Genomic DNA, 22,188 nt, shown 5'->3' with positions numbered 1-22,188 from the left:
TGCTTTGTCCACTTGGGGTCCATGCCAGACCGACAACGCCATTCAAAAATGAAATCAAAATGTGTTCCTATAATGGCCCGGGATGGACTGGACACATTTAGTGAGCATGTTGTGAGCCAAATAAAAAAATTGAATTTTGCCATAAACAGATCAAGTAAAGTCTGCACTAATAGAGAAAGAAAATACAACCAGCTTATTTCCCAGTTGCAAAAAGAAAATGTGGTTATGAGGAACTCAGATAAGGGCGGGTATATCGTCCTTTGGCCAATGGATGATTATTTGAAAGAAGCATACAGTCAACTTAATGACGTACAATGTTACAAAAAAAGTACTCCGCTCAAATACAAAAGTACTCAGTATTTAAACACCTCCTGGCATGGAAAAGCCGGGGACTCCTCAGTGGGGAGGAGTACAAATTTATCAAAAAAGAACATACTTCGGTTCCAGTTATCTATTTTATACCTAAGGTCCACAAGAATATCAACAAACCACCAGGCAGGCCCATCATTGCTGCCTGTGATGGACTGCTGGAAAACCTTTCTAGGTATATTGATGATTTTTTACAGGTATGCATGAAAAAGCTCAAGCCATATGAACAAGATACATGTGATTTTTTAAATAAAATCAAAGACTTGATCTGGAGCTTCGAGTATTTGCTCTTAACGCTAGATGTGTGTTGTCTATATACCTGTATTCGTAATAAGGATGGACTAAGAGCAGTTGAGTACTTTCTGTGCACAAGACCCATCATGTTTGCACAGCACACAAGAATGTTATTAGACATGTTGTTATTTTGTCTAGAAAATAATCTTTTCCTTTTTAATGGCCAAATGTACCAGCAGACTCAAGGAGTAGCAATGGGGGCCAGTTTCTCCCCCAGCTATGCCTGTATTTTTATGGGCTGGTAAGAGGAATTGGTCCTCATGCGGAAATATGAAGATATTTACACCTCCAATGTTATTTACTGGTTGCGTTTTATTGTTGATCTTTTTATTGTGTGGAAAGGGAGTGAGGAAAGTGCCAAGACATTCATTGATGAGATTAACCAGAATGATATTAATCTTAAATTTACTTCTACCATCAGCAGGCATACAGTGACCTTTTTAGAAAGCCCACTGCTGGCAACTCAGTTCTGCATGCATTAGCGCTCATCCTCCCCACGTCATCAAGAGTATTCCATATGGGGAGATGCTCCGCATCCGATGCATATGCAGTAATAATGAGGATGCTGAGATCAAGCAGGCTGAAAGTCATGCTAGGTTTTTAGCCGGGGGCTACAGAACGGAAATTGTAGACACTGCTATCAGAAGATCACGGGCAAGAGCGAGAGAAGATCTTTTAACAGATAAGGCTAAAACACCGCCAGGAGATGCAACTCATACCCCACAACCTGTTAGACTCATCCTATCATATTCCAGGCAGGAGAAACAATTGAGGAGCATAGTCAGACGCAACTGGCATGTTATACAGGACGATCCGGCGATAGCGAGTCAGATGCTCACCAATCCCTCAATCACATTCAGAAAAACAAGGAGCATGGGGAATATGTTAGTAAACAACAGGCAAGAGGAATGTCGCAAATACATGTGGTTAACAGTAAGAAGGGGCTTTTTTAACTGTCTATCATGCAAAGCCTGCCAATTTGGCAACAACGTTAAAACCTACACAACTGCTTTTTCTACCAAAGTTAGAGATATCGAGCAACATCTTACTTGCAAAACACAATTTTCTGTGTATGTTTTGGAATGCAGTTGTCATTTAAAATATATAGGAAGCACCAAATTGGCTGCCCACAAACGAATCCTGCAACATATTTGGGCAATAACTAATAAAGATCAAAATTACCCGGTTGCTAGGCATTTCCAAGAAGTACATGATAGTAACCCCAGGCATCTCAAGTATTATGTGATTGAAGCCATTCCCATTACTAAAAGAGGGGGTGATAGGGAAGTGAAGCTAAGACGCTTGGAAACCAGCTATATACTTGAGTGGTCTTAATACTACAGAAGATCTTCACACCTTTTTATAACTTCCATGATATGCCTTTTAAGGGTTACAGTATTATAGGTCACTTTCAGTATGCAGTAGATTAACAAACTGAGATATCTGGTTTTTCTACTTTAATAGTTGGTAAATGCACATTTTTAGAGGGATTTTATTAATATTCATTACATTTTATCATGTTCACTCTGTTTTTAGGATTGGTTCTAGGCATACGGTTTTATCTTGTGTGTTTTTATTACCAGTCTGATGGAATAGAGTTTTTATGGTATTCTTACAATGTGGCTGGTTAATCTTCAGATTTCTATTGTCATCTTGTTTATCAGATCCCTCTTTTTGTACGTACTTTAATGTATTTATAGTATCTATTTATAAGGTCTTTGAATATTTGCACAACCGATCCCCCAATATTCCTGGCATTTTTTCACTTTAAGGCATTAAGGCACTTAATCATCAGGTACTGGAGCACATAGTCACTTTAATTTCTGTATTTAATAGCATCGATGAAGGGGTGGCAGTATGGCGCAGTTTTAATTAGATACATTTATCTCTGCGCATTAGGAAGTAATGAATACCTGTGAAAATTGTATTGTTCAAATTCAATGATAGTATACTCTTCTTATCTTCTTTATAAAACCCCTCAAGTTATATCTAAGTACAATGAGACGTAGTGCACACAGTGATGTAGGACCATATATTCTTTTAAGTTTTCTCATTTATTTTTATTTTCACGTTTAGGCAAGGGGCACTTTTTAAGCAAATTTCTTTTTGTCAATTTTTTAATTCGTTATAGACTTAACTTGGAGTTCTAGTGTTTTGAGCATCATGCTTTTATTTTCAAACGATGAATGACATAATTTATTAATAGATGCCACATAGATACTTGTATGGTTTATATAAATCTTGGTATTTTACCTTAATCAATTGCAATATCGACAGTTGTTTGAAGTCAAGAATGCATTCATGCATGTATTTAATGAGGACACCTATCCACTTTCGATGTCCATGATTTTATGTTTTTTTGTGAGCACTGGCACTTTAAATAGTAGGAAAAAATGCTGAGCACTGTCATGTGATCAAGGTCGCTTGTTCGGCCGAAACGTGTTATGGCATGCAAGGACTAATACAAATTTGCAACACTTCATTGTGGTCTACGCTTGTTTTTCTGAAGAAAATTGGACGAGGTGTTGGGATATATATATATATATATAAAATGAAATGACCCTCATGGGGTGGCAGTCCCCTGGGACATGTACGGCTCCTGGAGGGGTGCTGTGCAGCCCCCTCCCATGTACTCTGTAGTCCCAGCGAGGTGGTGATTCCTGGGATGGGGGTCCGCAACGGACCCTGCCTTTACTTAATTTGTGCCCCGGGGAAGTGGCGGTCCCCAGGGCTGCAGACATTTGCCCCGAGGAGGTGGCGGTCTCTGGGGCTGCATGGGGGGCTGGACCCCCACACGCATGATATTCAAATGTAGCCCCAGGGAGGTGGCAGTTCCCAGGGCAGCAGGGGAGCGTGGTCCCGCATTTTATTATATTAGCCCTACAGAGTTGGCGGTCTCCGGGGCAGCGTGGTTGGATGGAGCCCCCCCATGCATTCTAATATGTATATAGCCCCAGGGAGGTGGCAGTCCCGGGGCTGTGGGGGGCCCGCGCAGCCCCAACATTATTTATTCAAATTGCCCCCGGGACCTGGCCCACCCAGGGGCCTAATTAAATGAAGCGCAGGAGAAAGCACTTTGTTTTTTTCTAATTTTCAGTGGGATTCCCGGATCCACCTCGACTCCCACCAAAAGGTTTTTAAAAAAATGCTTTTTTGGACCCTTCCAGGAGGCCCAGGGAGTCAAATTGTTTCTACCCTGCCCCTTTTCTTTTTATTCAAGTTTTTTCCTGTGACTCGGTTCAACCAAGTCACAAGATGGCTGCCAACACTTCTTGGTTTGAAGTGTTGGCAGCCAATCAGATCTCAGGCACGAGATCGGGATCGTTCGCGGCTCCACCACTGCCGCAGTTGTATATCTGAGAAATCTTCAAATTTCTCAGGAACTACTGAACAGATTTACACCATTGAACAAAAAGAGTAATCTCTGGACAAAGTGCTACATTTCTGCCAAATTTGGTGTTATTCTGTCCAGCGGTTCGGGCAGTTTGGGCTGTAGCTGCGTCAAGAGTTTCCTAGGGAAATTAAGATGAAGAAAAAGCATTTTGGGGATACCCCCTTTTTCTCGACCCCCGCTTGACAGATCACTCAGAAATTTTCAAGACAGCATTTGACATGACAGTCCCAATAGTTTCAAAAATTTAGTGAAGATTTGTCCAACGGTGCCAAAGTTATTAGCAAATCAATATACGCTTTTAATATGGAAACAAAATCCTAACAACAACTACCTACTGGCCTGCCAGTAGGTAATATAAAATAAATAAACAATTAACCAATTACAAAATTAATAAACAATGTAATAATTAATCTACAATAAAAAAATGGTTAGTTAATTTTTATGGAAATAACTATCCAGCATAGACATCTACAAACCTGCCAGTCCACGGCTAGAAATAATTTACAACATTGGTAATCAATTACATAACTATTTAACAATTACTAATTAGTTGATAGTTATTGCGTAAATCACTTCTGACTAAACAACCCTACAAACCCAGCAGCCTATACCTCAAATATAACTAAAATATATGAGTATTACTCAATTTACATAATCATTAATCAATTAAAAATGGAATTATACATTGGTAATCATTATTTTTCAATTATTACTTAAGTTCCCTACCGTTAGGGAGAGTAATATGCTACTTGAAAAAAAAAAGACTAACATCCTAGAAAAAGCAAAAACCAATAGGGAATGTAAGATTAAGTAAAGCTTTTACAATTATTATTTTGAAATCAAGGAGTGTTTATGCCTGAATAGTTAAGGACATAACTACAGGGCCTGGAAGTGACCCATTTAAATGTCCATTGATTATAGCCTTACAAAACGTAAGCAGTATGGTTTAAAACGACCATATCCTTCAACAAACAGCCACGTTACACATTTTAAAAATTAAATTACGAAAACAGCTGATAAGGATTATATTAAACATTTCCAACTCCACACATTAACTAGGTATTGAAGTACCTCCAGGAAATGTGCACTTCCCCACCGGGAAAAACAATGCTGTTGAAAGAAAGAAGAGAAAACAAAAGTAGCACTTCATTTGTAAGCTTTGTAAAGTGGCAAGCGGTGTTGGAGCTTTGAGGATATTATTTTGGGGCACTCTGTCAGCTATCCCCCCTCTCAAAAATAGGTGATCTCAAGGATGAAACACACTTTAGGTAAACTCCAGGGCACCACCCATTTCATCTGTGATACTCCCTTTCCTGGGAAGTGTGAAGGGAAGGGAAGCATCTCAGCTTTTTAAAGAGGAAGAGTTTGGGTGGAAGAGGAGGAGATGTGTGCGTTTGAAGGGCATAACGAGAGCAAGATTTGCTGGAGAGAGCAGGAATTATTGCCATCTCCTCCTTTAAGAAGGGATATTTTCAAAAGGGTGCACCGGGGTGACAAAAAGGGTGGTGGAGGAGACACCAAACTGAGTTCTTATACCACTGGGATGCCTTTGGAGGTTGCATTTTACTAGTAGCAGGTATAATATGCAATATTTTGCTAGAATGCAACCAGGAAGTTAAGCTGTGGTGGGTTTTGGCACAGGGTGGGCTGGGGTGTCGGCCAAGCAGAAGAGTGCACTTACCCGTGTTGATGTGCACTTCGTTCATTTACTGGTACACCATGGCCTGCTCCTTGCAGTTTGGTAGCAGGCACAGGTTGGGCAGGGTACAGGAGGGATGCTTGGGGAGTAGGGGCTCACAGTGCTGCTGCAGGGGCTGTGGCTGGGGTTGCTGCTACTACCCGGCTGGCAGGAGGTGACTCCGCAGCAGTAATGGTGAGGCGCATCTTGTTGCGGCACCTGATGTTAGCTTGCCCTTACCATTAGCAGTAGCCCTCTTCTGGGTAGGCACGCTGTACGGGTACAGTGCATCGGCCAATGGAGGCTGGTAGGAAGGCTCCAATTTATGATTGTAAGCGGGCAGCGGCAGGTATCCTCTATGCGAGTACTTGGGTTGAATGTAGTTGGAGTTAATGAAAAAGGAACTCATGCTCATTAATTCGCTGGAGTGGTTGGCAAGTGTGCAAAGTTGGTGGAGCCACGTAATGTGTGCTGGCCAATGGGAACAGAAGAAGTAGAGGATGATAAAAGTTGTGAGCTACACCTGGCCCCAAAGATCTCTCCAGCTGCAGGTGCCGCAATAACATGGGCGATAGCGTCCAAAAGCATGTCCATGGAGGCAAGAGATCTGAAGGGGAGCCACAAAAATGCACAAAACAAACATAGCGCTGAACAACTGCCCTTATCCAGAGGTGGATTCTCCCTGGAAATGAAAAGCAAGTCTTAACACATATGTTCGTGCCTGCTGCGGGCGGCATTCACTCATGGTGACGTAGATGCCCTTCCTCTGGGTACCAGTTTACACTCTGTAAAGCCCTCCTGTACAGAGTGAAATTCTTCCATTTAAACATGGAAACGCTTACTCTCTGAATACATAAAAGTGTAGAAGTAGAAAGTAAACCGAGCAGCTCCCAGTTCTTATGCATGGTGCTCTGCCACACGACCACCATATTTTAACATAAAGCTTGGCATGCCGTGCTGCAACAATTAGCAAAGAAGAATTCTCCGTAAGAACAGATAAAAAATGGATGCGGAAGAAAACATAACTTAAGCGGTGCTCCACGGTGAAAAACGGAAGTGACATATCACTGGGGAACCACTTAGGAAGCTGCAAATAGGAGCAGCACTACACCAAACCAATGGGAAGGCAGCAGGCAGGAGCAAAGTCCATTACTGAATACAGCAGCTCTTCCAGACAGCGCATGCGCACTGCCTAGGCTCCACCTAAAAAACTGTCACACTAGACATAAAACAGACCTAGGGACAGCCAAAAAACTGGCTGACATATTGATCTGTCAGACCAGCCCTGCCTCGCGACTGCTTTACTGTGAAATATGTTGCCAGTTCTTAAGCATCTCTATTTGCCCCATGAGGCACTTTGCAGACCCCAGTAGCTGTGAGTAGCTGTTGAGGTTTGATTCACCAATGACCTCATCCTCCGCCACTAATATGTTAATTGACGCTCTTGTTAAGCTCCTCGATCGTACAACAGGGCACAAAACTTCAGCAAGATTGACATGAATGTTCATTGTCAAAAGGATTATAAGAAAGGCTGTTTTTGTAAATAAGGCCCATGTTTATAAATATTTCAAGCAACGCAGTGCAACAAGCCACCCTGCTGTGATGTGTTGTGTGAAAAGGAGAAGGCAGGAATGCACCGTATTCAACATTAGGAGACAGTGCATTCCTGCTCTCTGCCTGCTCTGGCTCTCAAACTGCTGCTTAGCGCCAACGCAGGCAGCCGGTGCAAGGGTGCCTGCATTGTAGACAAGATTATTTTTGTGCAGGAAGGTGCCCCTTCCTGCAAAAAAACAGTCCTCGGAGGCATTTTCCTCACAATGCAGCACACTTAGAAAGAGGAAACAATGAGGAGAAATAGAGCCAGTTCTCCTTGTTCTGCTTCTGGTGGGGAGACATACACTCACACTTCACCCATGGCATGCCTCCCTGCCACAGAGTAATTCAAAACAGCAATTTGCGCTGCCTTACGTAACTCTAGATTTAGTAAGCCATTCAGGGCCATGTAAGGTGGCCTTGTGTGGATTGATAAATCTCTTTTAGGTTTTGCGTCGCCCTTGCATTCCCTTTTGTGGCTCAAGTGAGATGCAAAATCTTGACAAATATGGACCTCGGTGTTTTTCATGTCAAGTTACATGAGGCTGACATTAAACTAGACTACGTATGCCTCATGGTGCGCCATGTAGGATCTGAAAATCCTCAAATCTCTTCAACAAAAGTACTGGCAGAAAAATAAGACTATTCATGAATATGATTTGCTTTGAAAAAGTATGGAAATCAAAATGCTAATGGCAAAATAGCTTTCCAAAAATAACAACAAATAGAAGGCAAATAACAGGTTGTAGTTGTAATATTATTAATTGCTATGTTGGGAATGCATGGTAAATGGCAGAGGGACACAATCAACCATATGTGTGCAAACATATTAGTGTGTTAATGTGATAAAATCTTTTGGTGTGCGTAATTTTTTACACAAGCATAGCCTCTTGTGGAGACCGTTTATTGGACTACCTGTCATAGGCGTGGTTGCCCATTTTGTGTGTAAGCCTACACCAATTGCCTATTTTCTCTTGCAAGACTTGTTTTGGAGCAGTAATGTCTATTGAGGTTCCTTGAACAGGATGTTTGCAGCATCTTTTTCCCTTCTTGCAAGTCTATTCTGGTAACTCCCAAGCATTTTGTGCGCAAGTACATACCTTGAGTACCTTTCACTCATGATACCTCACCATGGAATAGATGGATTTTCAGTAGCTTTTGAGAGAAATTTGCACAGGCAGATATCTATATGAGTTCGCATATGCCTGGAAACACGTGAGCTTAGACAGAAAAAAATAAAAAGATTTTGATGAGAGCATTTAACATGAACAATCCATGAGTTTTGAGCCAACATTACAATAGACTGTGATGTGTTGACGACAAAACACAGTCATTGTGGAGTACAGGAAAACACATGGTTATTTGCCTTTCTAAATAGCTGCTTCAACCAGGCATTTATCTTCCAAAGGATCCAACCAATGTTGTCTCATCATGGTAGTTGTAGGTTTATGCTTGTACCAAATGTCATTATCTCACCACTGCACAATAACGTTTGAGAATCGCCCAGACTGGTGCCAAGGTCTACAAGCTGTTGCAGACATGCATATTCCAACACACGTGCACAGCCACAGGTTGAGGTCCAGGATTGAGAAAAAGTGCAAGTTTCAGGTCAATATGTTTGGTCCGGCAGAAAGTGATGTTATGCCACACACAGCAGGCCGGGATAATCTTGCACACTACTTCTGGGGACTTGACTATGATACTCAATGTGTGAAATAGACTTTAGAAGTCTGACATAGTTGGCCTAAACTGTGCTCGATGATGTCTCATGTTTGTGTGTGTGGTACCTCAGTTAAGGTACTGTGGTTAGATAATGGAAGTTACTCACCAGGCAATTGCATCTTTCTGAAGTCCACCGCATCCAGTTTAAGTCTAATCACCAAGGCAACGAAGATGAATCTGAAATGTTATGAACTTGGAAAATGTATATACGCACATGTGAAGTATCCCCTTGCATGGCAGACAGTGCACACATTGTTTAGATATCTTGGTCGCTAAAGTGCAATATGAGTACAATAGCTGCAAGCACATTTGGGAAGTGGGCTGCAGCATACAATTGCCATGCCACAGTTTACTTGTCCTGCTGATTGTGCTTTCCTTTATGGAGGGGATACGGTCTTTGCATTTTGACATTTGCAGAGTGCTATTTTATACTGCAGGCAAGCACCATCCTTTTTTTCGTTTATATTGTGCTTGGAAATGTGTTTGTGGTCCATCACTCTTGTAGCTTCCTTTGTATTGAGTATTGACTTGCATCAGTTCTGTGTCAAATTACACTATATTCTTATAGTGGTTCTTATTACCACAGTAATTGTGTAATCTTTGTCTTCGTCCCATTTTGTTTGCTTGTTATGTTCTGTCATTTCTAGCATGTAATGCCTGTATTTGTATTTATGAAATGAAATGAAAAATTATATTTATATAGCGCGTAACTACCCGGAGGCCTCGCAGCGCTTCAACTGATTACCGTGGCGCGCTGCAGGGTGAGTTAACACGCTTTTGCGAACAGATGAGTTTTCAGAGCTTTCCTGAATGCCAACCAATTATTATTCTCTCTAAGGCTTAAGGGAAGAGAATTCCAAAGTCTGGCGGCGGTGTGGGAAAAGGAACAGCCGCCCCATCGGGCTTTGTTGATTTTTGTTGTGGTTACTAGATGCAGTGAACCGGAGCGGAGGGCTCTAGACGGAACGTATGGCACAACTAAGGGGAACAGGATGGCAGGGCCTGTTCGATGGAAAGATTTGTGCACAATGCACATAGCTTTGAACTGTGCTCTAGCAGCGACTGGGAGCCAATGCAGTTCTTTTAGAGCTTTCTTGGCTGACTGCCACCGGGGGATGTTAAACAATAGTCGGGCGGCACAGTTTTGCGTGACTTGGAGCTTGTTGGTCACTGCTGCCGGGGCACCTAGGTATAAAGCATTTCCATAGTCCAGGCGGGAGAGTATCAAGGCCTGAACCATGATTCTCCTCGCCTGGAAAGGAAGCAGAGGGAGGACTTTACGGAGCATTTTCATTAGCCTAACACACGTGGAGGCAGTTTTGGTAGCCTGAACCGAGAAGTCCAGCGTTTTATCGAGCCAAATTCCAATTTATGCTCATCTTTTGCAAATCCAGTGACTATCTATGTATGGTATGTCTTTTTCAACGCTGGTTGACTATAACCTGTTGGAAGAGAATTTGAGGCCTTCTATCACTCAATAGTGTAGTTTATTATATTTCCTTATTGTACAGTTAATTACAACCATTATAAATTTGTTTCTGTGAAAAATGAATACACCTTACATACATAAGTTAATTATTAGCGTTCTATGTTAGGAAGAGCATATGGTTGGCCTTTTCCAAACTTTTAAAAACATTTGCAGTTTAATTGCATGTAGTCTCTATTCAGGGCTCGCCTGGAAGTTCTCACATACAGGTCTTTGAAATGGGGACACAAAAGCTTCCTCTGTTGGTTTTTTAGTGTGGGACAAGTGGGAAGAAAGTACATGATGGCTATTTTCCATTTTAGTAAAAAGTCCTTTGCATGAATACAACCCAGTCTGCCTGCCACCAATCTTAGTTTTAGGTGTAGTGAAAAATGAGTTCTCACCTTTGAGCGGTTACGGAAACGTAAGACCCTATCACTGATCAGGAATGGCCTTTTTTTGCAAATTAATCTTTGTCTTGTTGCAGTGAAGAAGTTTAACATATGTTTTCACTAGTGCTCTAATGCTGCCGTTTGTGTGGGGTAAGGGGGAGCTCCGAATTTTCCGAAAGGTGCAGTATTGTTAAAGCTGTATTTAGAAATAGTTTTCACTGGTTTCCAAGTTTGGTAGAGTGTATTTCCCCTAAAATGAGGCTATTGTATAAGCCATTTGAAGCATAACACAGTTTTTTGGAAAGTTTGAGGAATGCTCCTTATCTAACAAGTTCTTGTCTTGGAAGACCGAATTCTGGGGCAGATTTCCAAGAAACTGACTCATCTCTGCGTTATAGCAGAGATGAGTTAGTTTCCTTGCGACATGCAAAACATGCCTTGCGCCACCATGGATGTGTGGCATTAACAATGTGGCGCACCATGGCGCAAGGATTTTTCAGATGCATCATGCATGTGTTGGCCCAAAGGTCACGCACTGCTGACATTGTGTCGGAAGCATGACGCAACTCCAGCAGTACAGTCCTATACCTATTGTGCTGCATCACTCCTTACGCCTGCTTCAAGCAGGTGTAAGGTTTTGACACAGTGACGTGACAGAAGTGGCACAGTGAAATCTTGTAGATTTCACAGCGTCACTGTTACGAGGCTTTCTTGCTAGGGAACGCCCACCCTGCATACATTCTATATGACGTAGGTATAATGTGGCGCAGAGCTTTACAAGGTGATGCATCTCCCTAGATGCATCATGTTGTAAATGTGTTGCAACGTGCCACATTATTTTGGCCTCCACTGTGTCACAAAAGTGACAAAACGGCAGCACGAAAGTGTCAAAAGGGGCTTGTAAATCTTCCCCTCTAATCGGGTAGGAGTCTGCAGTGTGCTTTTTGTAAGTGAAACAGTGATCTGGATAGGATGGCTTCTAACGTCTAGCAATATTGCGCCTAATGTTACGTTGTGTTATGTTATATGTTTTTATAAAAGGGGAGTCCCAGTGCTGATAGCAGGAATTAGGAGGCTACTAGCAGAAACCAGGGCCTAGAGCGGAGTGAAGAGGTGCGTTTTAATTGCCTTACGAAATGCCAGGTAGTCATTCATGCCGCGGATATGTATTGGAAGAGAGTTCCAGAATTTGGATGCCAGGGTGTGGAAGGAGCGCCCACCATCACGCACCTTCCTCACCCGAGGGACGACCGCCAGATGTTGACCCATAGAGCAGAGTTGGTGAGTGGGTATATAAGGTAAAAGCAGGTTGGCCAGGATGCCAGGAGAGGAGAAATTCAAAATTTTAAAAGCAATGCAAAGGGACTTAAACTCTACGCGTCTAACCACTGGCAACCAGTGTAGTTGGCGGATGGCACTAGTAGTAGAGCAAGTTCTAGGGAAGCCAAGGAGAGTTCTAGCAGCTGTGTTTGGAACCCTCTGCAATCGCAGGTTTTCTGTCTTGTTAGTCCCCAGGTAGAGCGAGCTGGCATCGTCCAGTCTAGACAAAATGGAGGCCTGAATGATAACCTGCCGGATGGAAGAATCGAAAAAACCCAGCAGAGGTTTGAGCCCCGAAATATTCCGTAACAGGTCCCTGCCACTTTCTTGGTTTGGACCTGAAAACTAAGGGCCGAGTCAACCCAGACACCTAGATTTTTTACCACCTGTTTGGGGGCGGATGCACAGCCCAGGGTTGCAGGCCACCAGCGTTCACTCCACAGCTCCGAGTCTCTCCCAATCAGCAAAACCTCAGACTTGCTGGCGTTAAGCTGGAGGCAGTTGGCAGTCATCCACTCAGCAATAGCTACAAGATCGCTCCGAAACTTGCAAGCATCCTGCACGGAATAGTCAGAGAGTGCTTCTACCAACTGTGTATCATCAGCATATGATAGTACTGTGAGCCCCCTGCTCCTGGCCACAGCTGCTAACAGTTGGACATACAGGTTGAATAGTGTTGGGCTCAGTGCTAAGCCCTGTGGCACCCCTTGTTTAATAGTATGGGTTAGGGATGCAAAAGGGGGGGCCGTCACCTGGAAAGTCCTCTCAGGAAGAAAAGAGGCGAACCAGTCCAGGGCAGAGCCCACAATGCCCGCCTCCTCCAACCGTTGCAGCAAGATTTGGTGGGAGACCGTGTCAAACGTCTAACTCGTAGTAATTTGTACTGTATGATAAAGATGGTAAAAAAATGCTGTTAATCCAATTGAAGATTGATTCTAACGATTTGCTGTTTAAGTCAGAATACAGGGAATTTAATTCTGTATTTTATTGATTGGAGATGAGGTTTGAAATTATTTTTGCTATCGAGGGTGGCGTAGAGGTATTTATACGCTTTCCTTGTCTGGTGCTTGTTTCTCTTTGTGAAGATGCTACCAATATATTTTGCATTTTGGGAGAGAGCCATCACCATAGATTTTTTGTGGTTTATTTCAAGTCCCTTTTCTGTCAGGGCCGGCATTAACCTCTGAAGACCTACTGGCACGTGTCTCATTAGGACAATGTCACCTGGTATTAAAGGCTGGCTAGTATTTGATTTCCTAGGAGAGGTGGGCAACCCTTTGGCGATCAGGATGGACCCTTCCTCTGTTAGCCAAAAGGACACAAGCTGCCACTACTTGCTCTACCAGCGGGCCGAGTAGCTCAACGAGGCTGTAGAGTGCATCTTACATGTAGAAGTGTGTCTGCTGGGTAGATTTCTGAACATGGAAAAACCCCCGGCCCTGGAATAATTCCCAGGAAGCAGATGTGGTCCTTGCTAAAGAACAGCTGTCATCTCTTTCGTAAGAATTCTTTACTTGTTTTGTATAAGGTATTTATTCTTACACGCACTGTTTTGTGGAAATAATACAATGAAACTATATTTCATGCCAAAGGAATTCATATAGCAAGAGAGTCACTCTAAAGCAGTGGAAGTGAGGTGACATAAGATTGCACAAATACATAAATAGGTACAACTAGAATCATGCCCCAGAAAAGTAGTTAGCAGGTGCCAGTCTCAAATCAAATAACCTGTACTGAATGGGCAGTGCTATAACTGCGATGTAGGCCCATTCTGAAACACACTCGACTGCTTTTGATGCAAAGAATATCCACAGAGTTATTGGACTAATAGTTTTATGCAATTAGATTGCCCAAGGAAAGATACAGCAACAAACCATCACCTATTGTAAGTAAAAGGAACATTACTGCAGGAACACTACTAACACTAGGGGGGTCATTCTGATGGCGGTCGGACCACATTTGATGGCTCATCAGATGTGGTCCGACCACCATATGCTGCAGCAGTCTGATCGACGCATTACAATGCATGCAGTAGGAGGCAACATGTAGAGGGACACTTCAAAGCTGTCCGACAGGCTCAGGAAGCCTGTCGAAGAGTCAGTAATCCCTACAATAGGGACGGTGCCTGCTCAGGCACTGCTGTAGGGATTACAATGTCCCTTTCTGTCTGCCCTTTCATGGCTGTTCACCCAGCATGAAAAGGCAGGTGGAAAGTGACTTTGGGGGCCCCTAGCAGGGCTCCCTTCCCCCCTGTCCCTCCGCTATGGGGCCTAGGGAGCACCTATGGTGCCCCCATAAACAGCCTTGCGCCATGTGGTAGGCACTGCATGGTGCTTAACACATGGTGCAGGGATGTTTTGAAAGTGTGCATTTTCTATTGCGTCTTGTGCTGCAGCCTGCAGCACAAGCCGAAATGGAAAATATAGACGTTGCAACTGCTGTGAAGGCGGTTGCATTGGAATAAGGGCAGCAGGACTGCCAACTACTTGTCGGGCGGTCCTATTTCCGCTTTGGTGCCGGTCGAACAAAATTCCAATCAGCATCGTAATGATGCCCCATATATGCCATCTCCAAACACCCACATCTCAATTTCGCTACTCACCTCACGCACTTTTATGATTACTTCATAGGTGCTCTTCTAAGTCCTGATGAAGACCCTACCTTGAGGACACCAATTATCCCAAAATCTCCAGGGGTCAAAACGTTGACAACACACAACCACTTTTACAAGCTCAAAGGACTGACTTTGACAAGCTATATGTACAGTTGAGCTATGTGTTACACATAGGAACTATAGACCTACATCAGGCTGTAAAGGTTGTTAGCTATACTACTATGATGTTTTTATGTCACCATACCTTTACCCTGTCCCTCACTCACTGATTCACCACCACCTACCCAACTTCCTCCCTTCCTTATCACTCTAAGAGCACTATACTTCTACCGCAATGAAATGATTTTGAGCAACTACAATGAAATGATTTTGAGCAACTGTGTTGCCTTTAACAAATGTTTTGACTTAATATCGCATTTTGAGCTTCTTCATTGAAACTGCTTATTAAATATGGCTCAGTAATCACAAGAAGCAATGAGTGGTGAATGTTCTTGTGTAAACTTCATTATTAACAACTGCTATTGTGACCAATTCATGATTGTACTGATCTCCAATCAATAGCTTTAGAAAAAAAGACATTTTAGAAAAGAAAGGGAAAAGTCCAAAAAAGCAAATTTGCTGATTGATCTATCAAATGTATAAATGTACCATGTGTGTCCACACTATCAAGTGTTAAACCTCTATATATATTGAAAGACACCTACCTGCGCATCTAACAGTTTTTCTAACCATATCTACCTTCATTTACCCAGCATCCCTATCTACTATATATTTCACACCACGTACATAGTGGATAGGGATGATTAAGCGCCGTTGCACACATTGATTTCCGGTACTCATCTGAGAACAGGGACTCCATGTGTGGTGTAGTAGGTCAGGCTAGCAAATTAGTTCAGGGATAGAAGGCAAAGTGACTGCTGCTTGAGAGTGAAGCTGACAATTAGAGAGAACCCATTAACTACTCCACATGTGTTTTTCACTGCAATCTTTCATTACATGTGCAGGATGCATGAGCTGGCACCCTAGTCCATTACTGTTACCAACAAGAACCAAAAGAATAATACAGCTCCAAACTGGTAATAGCTTAGTTTAGAATACAAGCAATAGCGCTGATAATGGAAGATTGAGCCAAACATTATTCATTCAATGTACTGAAGAAAAAGGTGGGTGTGAGGTTGAGGATTTGGAGATGTTAACTCATTTCTGATATGTGTATCATTCCTAATTAGTAGAATATTTTTCTATTGAGTTGCCAATATTAAATAGGTCCAACGTCAAAAACAGTACTTACTTGTGTGTCTCTGGGTCCTATCACCATATTCTTCAGCAGGCTCTTCAAGAATTCTGTGACACTTATCCACGGAAAAATACTGTTTGAACCATCAAGGACTATAACAATATCCAATTGGGAAGTGCATTCTGAAAAGAGAGAAGCAATATTCAAATGATTACAGTGTTATGCTTTCTGAAACAATATACTTATGCTACACAAAGTGATCATAGCATAATGCCATTGTGAAAAAGTGTTTTATTAGTTGGGATGGATGGTAGTCCACCACACATAATAATGTCACTAGTTTTTCTAGGTCCAGCTAAGGTTTCAGTAATTTAACCTCAGCTCAACTCCTGGCAGCTGTGACACAAAGAAGACTTTAAAAAAATGTGAAAAGAATATAAAAGTTTGAATAAAAATTACACTCCAAATTATAAAAATAGAAAATATGTAAATGAACAAAATGACACCACAATCACAAACATCGAATTAGGAGAACCAGAGATATACGTTTTTTCTTATTAAAATGGCAGCAAACATGATTAAGCATCAACTGGTGTCATTGATGCGCTTGACCAGTACCTAGAAGCGAGTTAAGTCCAGGAGCAAAGGAGAGCGGTTCTGATACAGAGACCAGCTTCATCCCTGTCAGACGTTTACCTTCTGACTTGGTCTCTGAAATGCGAGTCGAAGATCCTCAGAGGGACAAGTTGGCAGACTGTGGCTGAGATTGGTTCCACAAGGCTGGATAGCTGTAGAACAAAATCCCGGTGAAGCAGTTGACTTTTGGCAAGAAATCTCTGAGAAGGAAAAATTCAAAATTCGAGCACAAAGAAAGTCCCACACCTGCCAGATACATTTGGCGTCTTTGCCCGGTGAAGATTTTTACCTTTAAATGTAGTCACTTGTTTGAAGCTCAGATTCCTCCAATGAGGTAAACCTGTAAACTGTAGCAGAACAGGGCTCCATGAGGCCGTATACCTTTGACGTCCGCTGAAATGGATTTGTTGCTGTGAAAAGGTTTTGAGCAAGAGCAACCAGAATCTTTGACGCAATGGCAATGCACCTTCTTCAGATTGATTCACTGGTTTGTTCCAATTTTTTGACGGATCTCCATGAAGAAATCCTTGAAAGGTTTCTAAATACCAGGGTTTAGGGTTAGGTAGGAGAGTACACTCTGACACTTATCTAAGGGCCCCAGGACTTAGGGACACCACTTAGAGGTCTAGGCTAATTCTAGGTGAACACCAGTAGGGTCCAGGGAAGGTCCAGTTGTGACTGGTCAGCTTGGCTCTCTCAGGAAAGTTGGCTTCTTGTAGTTTTTGTGTACCGGAAGTTTAACAAGATGAGTTCACTCCTCACTCCAGGATACAAGTGGCAGCAGGTACAGCCCTTACAGCCCTCCTCACTTGTTACAACAGCAGGTGCATTCCTTCTTCTGTCGTCCACAAGTCCAGAGGTGTTCTATAGAGTATACTGGGGGTGACAAATCATGACCAGTGCCAGACTGTTGGTGGGGAACATTCCTGGCCACTCCCTAACCAATCGGGTAAAATTTACCAGGGGTGGCCTTACCAACTTTGACAGCACTTCCTGTGTGTTTTAATGCAAACTATCCCACAGTGCCTCTCTCTACCTAAAACCAACATGGCAAAACTTTTCTTCCCCTGTGCAGAGCTCCCTTTCCCGACCCAGAGTTTTGCTATGACAATGGGCAAAACCACTTTTTTGATGTGTAGAAACAAGCGTAACTCATAATTCATTGCATAAAGAAGTTCGGTGTTCACCACAATAAAGTTTTCTATGACGTTTTTTTTAATGAAAAAGATGCAGTTTCTGTTAAAACTACAATTACCAGCAATCGTGACGTCTTTTTGTAGTTCTATTGAAGTTCCGCCATACGTCACGTTTTGTGCGCCGGAAGTTCAAACGGCATTCCTCGCTGATCCTTGACAGCTGTGCATCTCAATACGACATAAAACCAAACCATCCGGTTACGTCTGGTACCTCCATCCCAGTACGAGTCCCTGCCGGAGGTACCGACTAGCCCGGTCTTTGAATGTCTTTTGTATTTTTCATCATCACGCAATTTGGATCGCATAGTTGAAACTGCAGATACTCGCTAAAATTTATGGTTTCTAGAACCATGTCTTGACTTATTCATTTTAGGAGTTATTTTTATATCCCGATATGAATAGCCCTTGCCACGAACATCTTTTCAAACAGGATCGATGTTGTCAATTTGGGTGTTCTTTCACACATGGAGATATGCTGTGTTATCTATATGCCAGACCTAGCTAATTGTTTTTAATAGATGCCAATGGCAACTCCGCTGACACGTTCCGGCCCCGATCACTTAATGAGTGTGGGACGATGCCAAGCGTTTACAGTCCTTTTTGAGAAGTTCACCGTTCTTTAGCTTTTGAGACCGGTTTATTCAATTGGCTCACGTTTACTTTCAGAGCGGGGCCTCTTCCTTGACTTAAGCTGGTGCCGAGTGAGGTGGGGCTTTTTCCTCATATGATGTTTGGTAAGCATGATTTTTGAAACTTTTTATGGCGATTTTCAGAAAAGTGAGGGAACAGACGTATGAAGCAATACATCTCATGTGATTATCTGTATGAATTCACTTCCCAATGTAATTAATTTTTCCGTTGTTTTTAGATGTCAGTTAACATCAGCAATCACATTGAGGAATTGGACAACAAATACGAGGGTATAGTAGTAACCCATTTCTTCTTTCCCAAAGTCTACAATCAGTAGCTTTGAGCATGAGGTCCTGAAGAAAGCCAGGGAGAGTCTTCCCGAAGGCTGAAACATGTCGACCGAATAGTGGGCAGCAAACGTTGTATAACTGCCTTTTCTTTCTTTTTGTTCTCACACTGTTTTTAGATAGAAATACGATTGATGGGGCACAAGTTGGAAATATATACCTAGTGCTAGTCAATTGTGTATTCTGTTTTATGAACACTGGAAAATACAAAAAATACTTTTTTTGTTTCATTGCACTCTAAATAGCTTTCTATTTTTCCCTCTTTTCCTGGATGGATTCTTGATAAGAGGATACAACTCATTCGTATGACCTCGATATTATATGAGGTTTCTGAGAAGAGTTGTTTGGTACCCCAGATGATGACACTGGGCACTTTCAGAGTGTAATGATGGGATGCTGATTATCCTTAGATCAAGCTCTTTTTCTTACCTCTTGTTTGTCTTCATTTTTTTGTATCTGTTTCTCACATGCTTACCCATACTAATTCACCGTTGGCGTAAATTTGCTATGAGTCAACTGTCTTGAATTTATATCAAGGGTTGCATAAAAGACCTCGGATCCCTTTGTTGTATTGAAATATTTAGGAAGGGGGATTAGGAATCCTCGAAGGTCTCTAAAGATTTTCCCTCAGACCCTATTTGTTTTTTTTAAATCATGACCAGTGCCAGACTGTTGGTGGGGAACATTCCTGGCCACTCCCTAACCAATCGGGTAAAATTTACCAGGGGTGGCCTTACCAACTTTGACAGCACTTCCTGTGTGTTTTAATGCAAACTATCCCACAGTGCCTCTCTCTACCTAAAACCAACATGGCAAAACTTTTCTTCCCCTGTGCAGAGCTCCCTTTCCCGACCCAGAGTTTTGCTATGACAATGGGCAAAACCACTCTGGTGGTCACTCCAAACCAATTCTAAGGTAGCTCCCCCTACCACTGGGTTACAAGTTGGCTATGAAGACAAAAGGGAGACAGGCTAGGTATGAGCTACATCTGTCAATAACCTGGTAGGCATCCTTTGAAGTTAATTAAGTTCCTGGGCACAGCCGAGATGGCCATCCTGTACTGGTTAGGTAAGTCCCTCTTTTTTACTCTCAGCCCTGTGAGCTACTTCACACCTAATTAAGGAGCCACTCAGCTCCTGGGTGAGAGTAAACACTGTCAGAAAGGCACATTAGGTTCAATCATAAAAAACACAACTTTCAAAAAAGTGTTATTTTCAAAATAGTAATATAAAATCAAACTTGACTGTTAAGTTGGATTTTAAAATACTATTAAAATGAACCATTGAATAATTTTTCTAGCTATGCCCAAACTGAATAAAAAAATTATAAGCTGTTATACTGTAATCCAGTCCTTTCTTATGGCAGAGACAGCCTTGCCTCACTGAAAAATAACTTAAGAGGTTTTTCACTGCCAAGACATGTAAAATATAAAATATAATCATTGTACTTTTTACATACCATGCACATTACCCTATGGGAATTTCTGGCCTACATTAGGGGTGGCTGATATGTATCCGAAAGGAAGGCTTAGAAATGGAAATGGGTTTATTTTGCAGGTAAATTGGCAGCTTTAAAACTGTATAGCCAGTATGCTTTGCCTTGTCACGTCAGCGGTGACACAATATGTGTTCAAATCCACTAGTGACATTTATCCTACAGACACTGGGTACACTTTTGTAACATATACTAGGGAAGTATAGGTAGGTTAAATATGCCAATCAGGAGTGCAGCCAATTTTTACATGTTTTAGGTGTCCAGAACACATGCACTGAGGCCTGGCTAGCAGTGTCCCAGTGTAAAGAGTAAGATAACATACAAAAAGAGGCATTTTCTTACAGACATGCTTACCATAATCATGAGATTCACTGAACCAACAGGGTTATTATACATTGAATGAAACTTCACAACCTTTTGAGCTGACATTTCTCCTTTTCAAAGGTGTAAAATGCAGCACATCCTTTAATTTTGCATTCTGCCCTATCTCAACATCAAGTTTAGTTGTTTAGGGGACGGGGCATTTCCTGCACAATTTCCCAAAGGAAGGTAGTTGCCAGTCAGCATGTCTGGAGCTGTGCATCTTGGATCTATACCAGGGTGAATGGTGCAGATGTCCTTTGAGGAGGGCTCATTCATTAGCATCATCAGCTAGTATTCAAGTACTTATGAGTCCATATGCACTTACTGAGGTCAGTTTAGGGCAAGTAATAATGCCTGCAAGTGTGCATTGACTGCAGGGAAACAGCAAGAGAGCATATGCCTGTACAGCGGCCTGTGGAGCCACTACTATAATATGATGCCTTGGGTTGATGTGTACAAGGTGTTAGGGCAACCCCTCAGGGCATTTATGATAGTATACATATGGTCATTAAATTCTGAGTGAACTGTCATTTGTGGGACTGAAGTAATGCAAAGCTATGTGTCTTTCCCAAATCTCTTGAAACTCATACTCAATGATACATAAACTATTAACACAAAAACAGGCTTTTGGTCAGTCCCCTTCAGCTATTGCTCTAATGCAGAGTGATTCAAGTGTTGGTTTATCCAATATAACAAGATACACAGAGCAATTCAATTGGTCATCCCCTGCCTCAGCTGCCAGTATCAATTATATTTGTGGTCGACTCGTAGGAAAGTCATTGGATTTTTGGCATATCATGCGTTGTGAGTGACGACATTTCCCGTTAACACTTGAATGCATATTGGAAGTGATCTCCAAACCACTGCTTATTGGGCCTCACATTTTGTACGCAGCACACCCAGCTGCCCTGCCAATCCTGCTGTGCATTTCGGCCACTGAGTGCCTGGTAGGACCTCTCATTCCTTCTGGGATGCTTTTGTATACAGAGCATCCGGCAAGCCCCTGTGATTCCTGCTGTGTGTCACTTATTTCTGAGCAGAGCACCAGGGAAGTTCCAAGTAATTTCTTTTAAGCTGCTCAGATACTTAGAGTACTCAGCAGCTCGGCTACCACTTCAGCAGCTCCTTTGATACTTTCCAGTTTCCACTCCAGCTGGGACTGTATGTGCATTGCTGTTGTGCAGCAAGTCACTGCTTTAGAGCCTACATCACAAGTGTGTCATAGCAACCCCAGTACAAATGCTGTAACATTCATCTTAAATTTTCTGTACTTCAAAGATTTAGTGTTATAGTCCATGTTTTGTATTGTGTGCACTTAAAACACACCGCATGGCCTTGTTCAAGAGTTAGTCTATATATATTGTGTCTAACTGGCTGTATTTTAGACAAATCCAATGGTTTTATGCTGTTCCATGCAGCTCCGTGTAGTGTGTTCAGGATGAGA

General features: G+C 42.3%; 1 protein-coding gene across 2 annotated transcripts in view; it reads right to left on the bottom strand.

Moving 5' to 3' along the window:
- ITGA1 (integrin subunit alpha 1) overlaps nucleotides 1-22,188 on the bottom strand; it is an 880,323-nt gene that overhangs the window by 475,844 nt on the left and 382,291 nt on the right. For both annotated transcript variants that reach the window (XM_085631246.1, XM_085631248.1), the window contains exon 6: nucleotides 16,133-16,260. In XM_085631246.1, coding sequence (XP_085487372.1) covers nucleotides 16,133-16,260 — 128 coding nt within the window. The remainder of the gene's footprint in view (nucleotides 1-16,132; nucleotides 16,261-22,188) is intronic.

This window comes from Triturus cristatus, chromosome 2_1 (genome assembly GCF_964204655.1).
Source record: "Triturus cristatus chromosome 2_1, aTriCri1.1, whole genome shotgun sequence".
Classification (NCBI taxonomy): domain Eukaryota; kingdom Metazoa; phylum Chordata; class Amphibia; order Caudata; family Salamandridae; genus Triturus; species Triturus cristatus.
The sequence above is the reverse complement of the archived record's forward strand: the minus strand, read 5'-3'. Positions and strand labels throughout refer to the sequence as shown.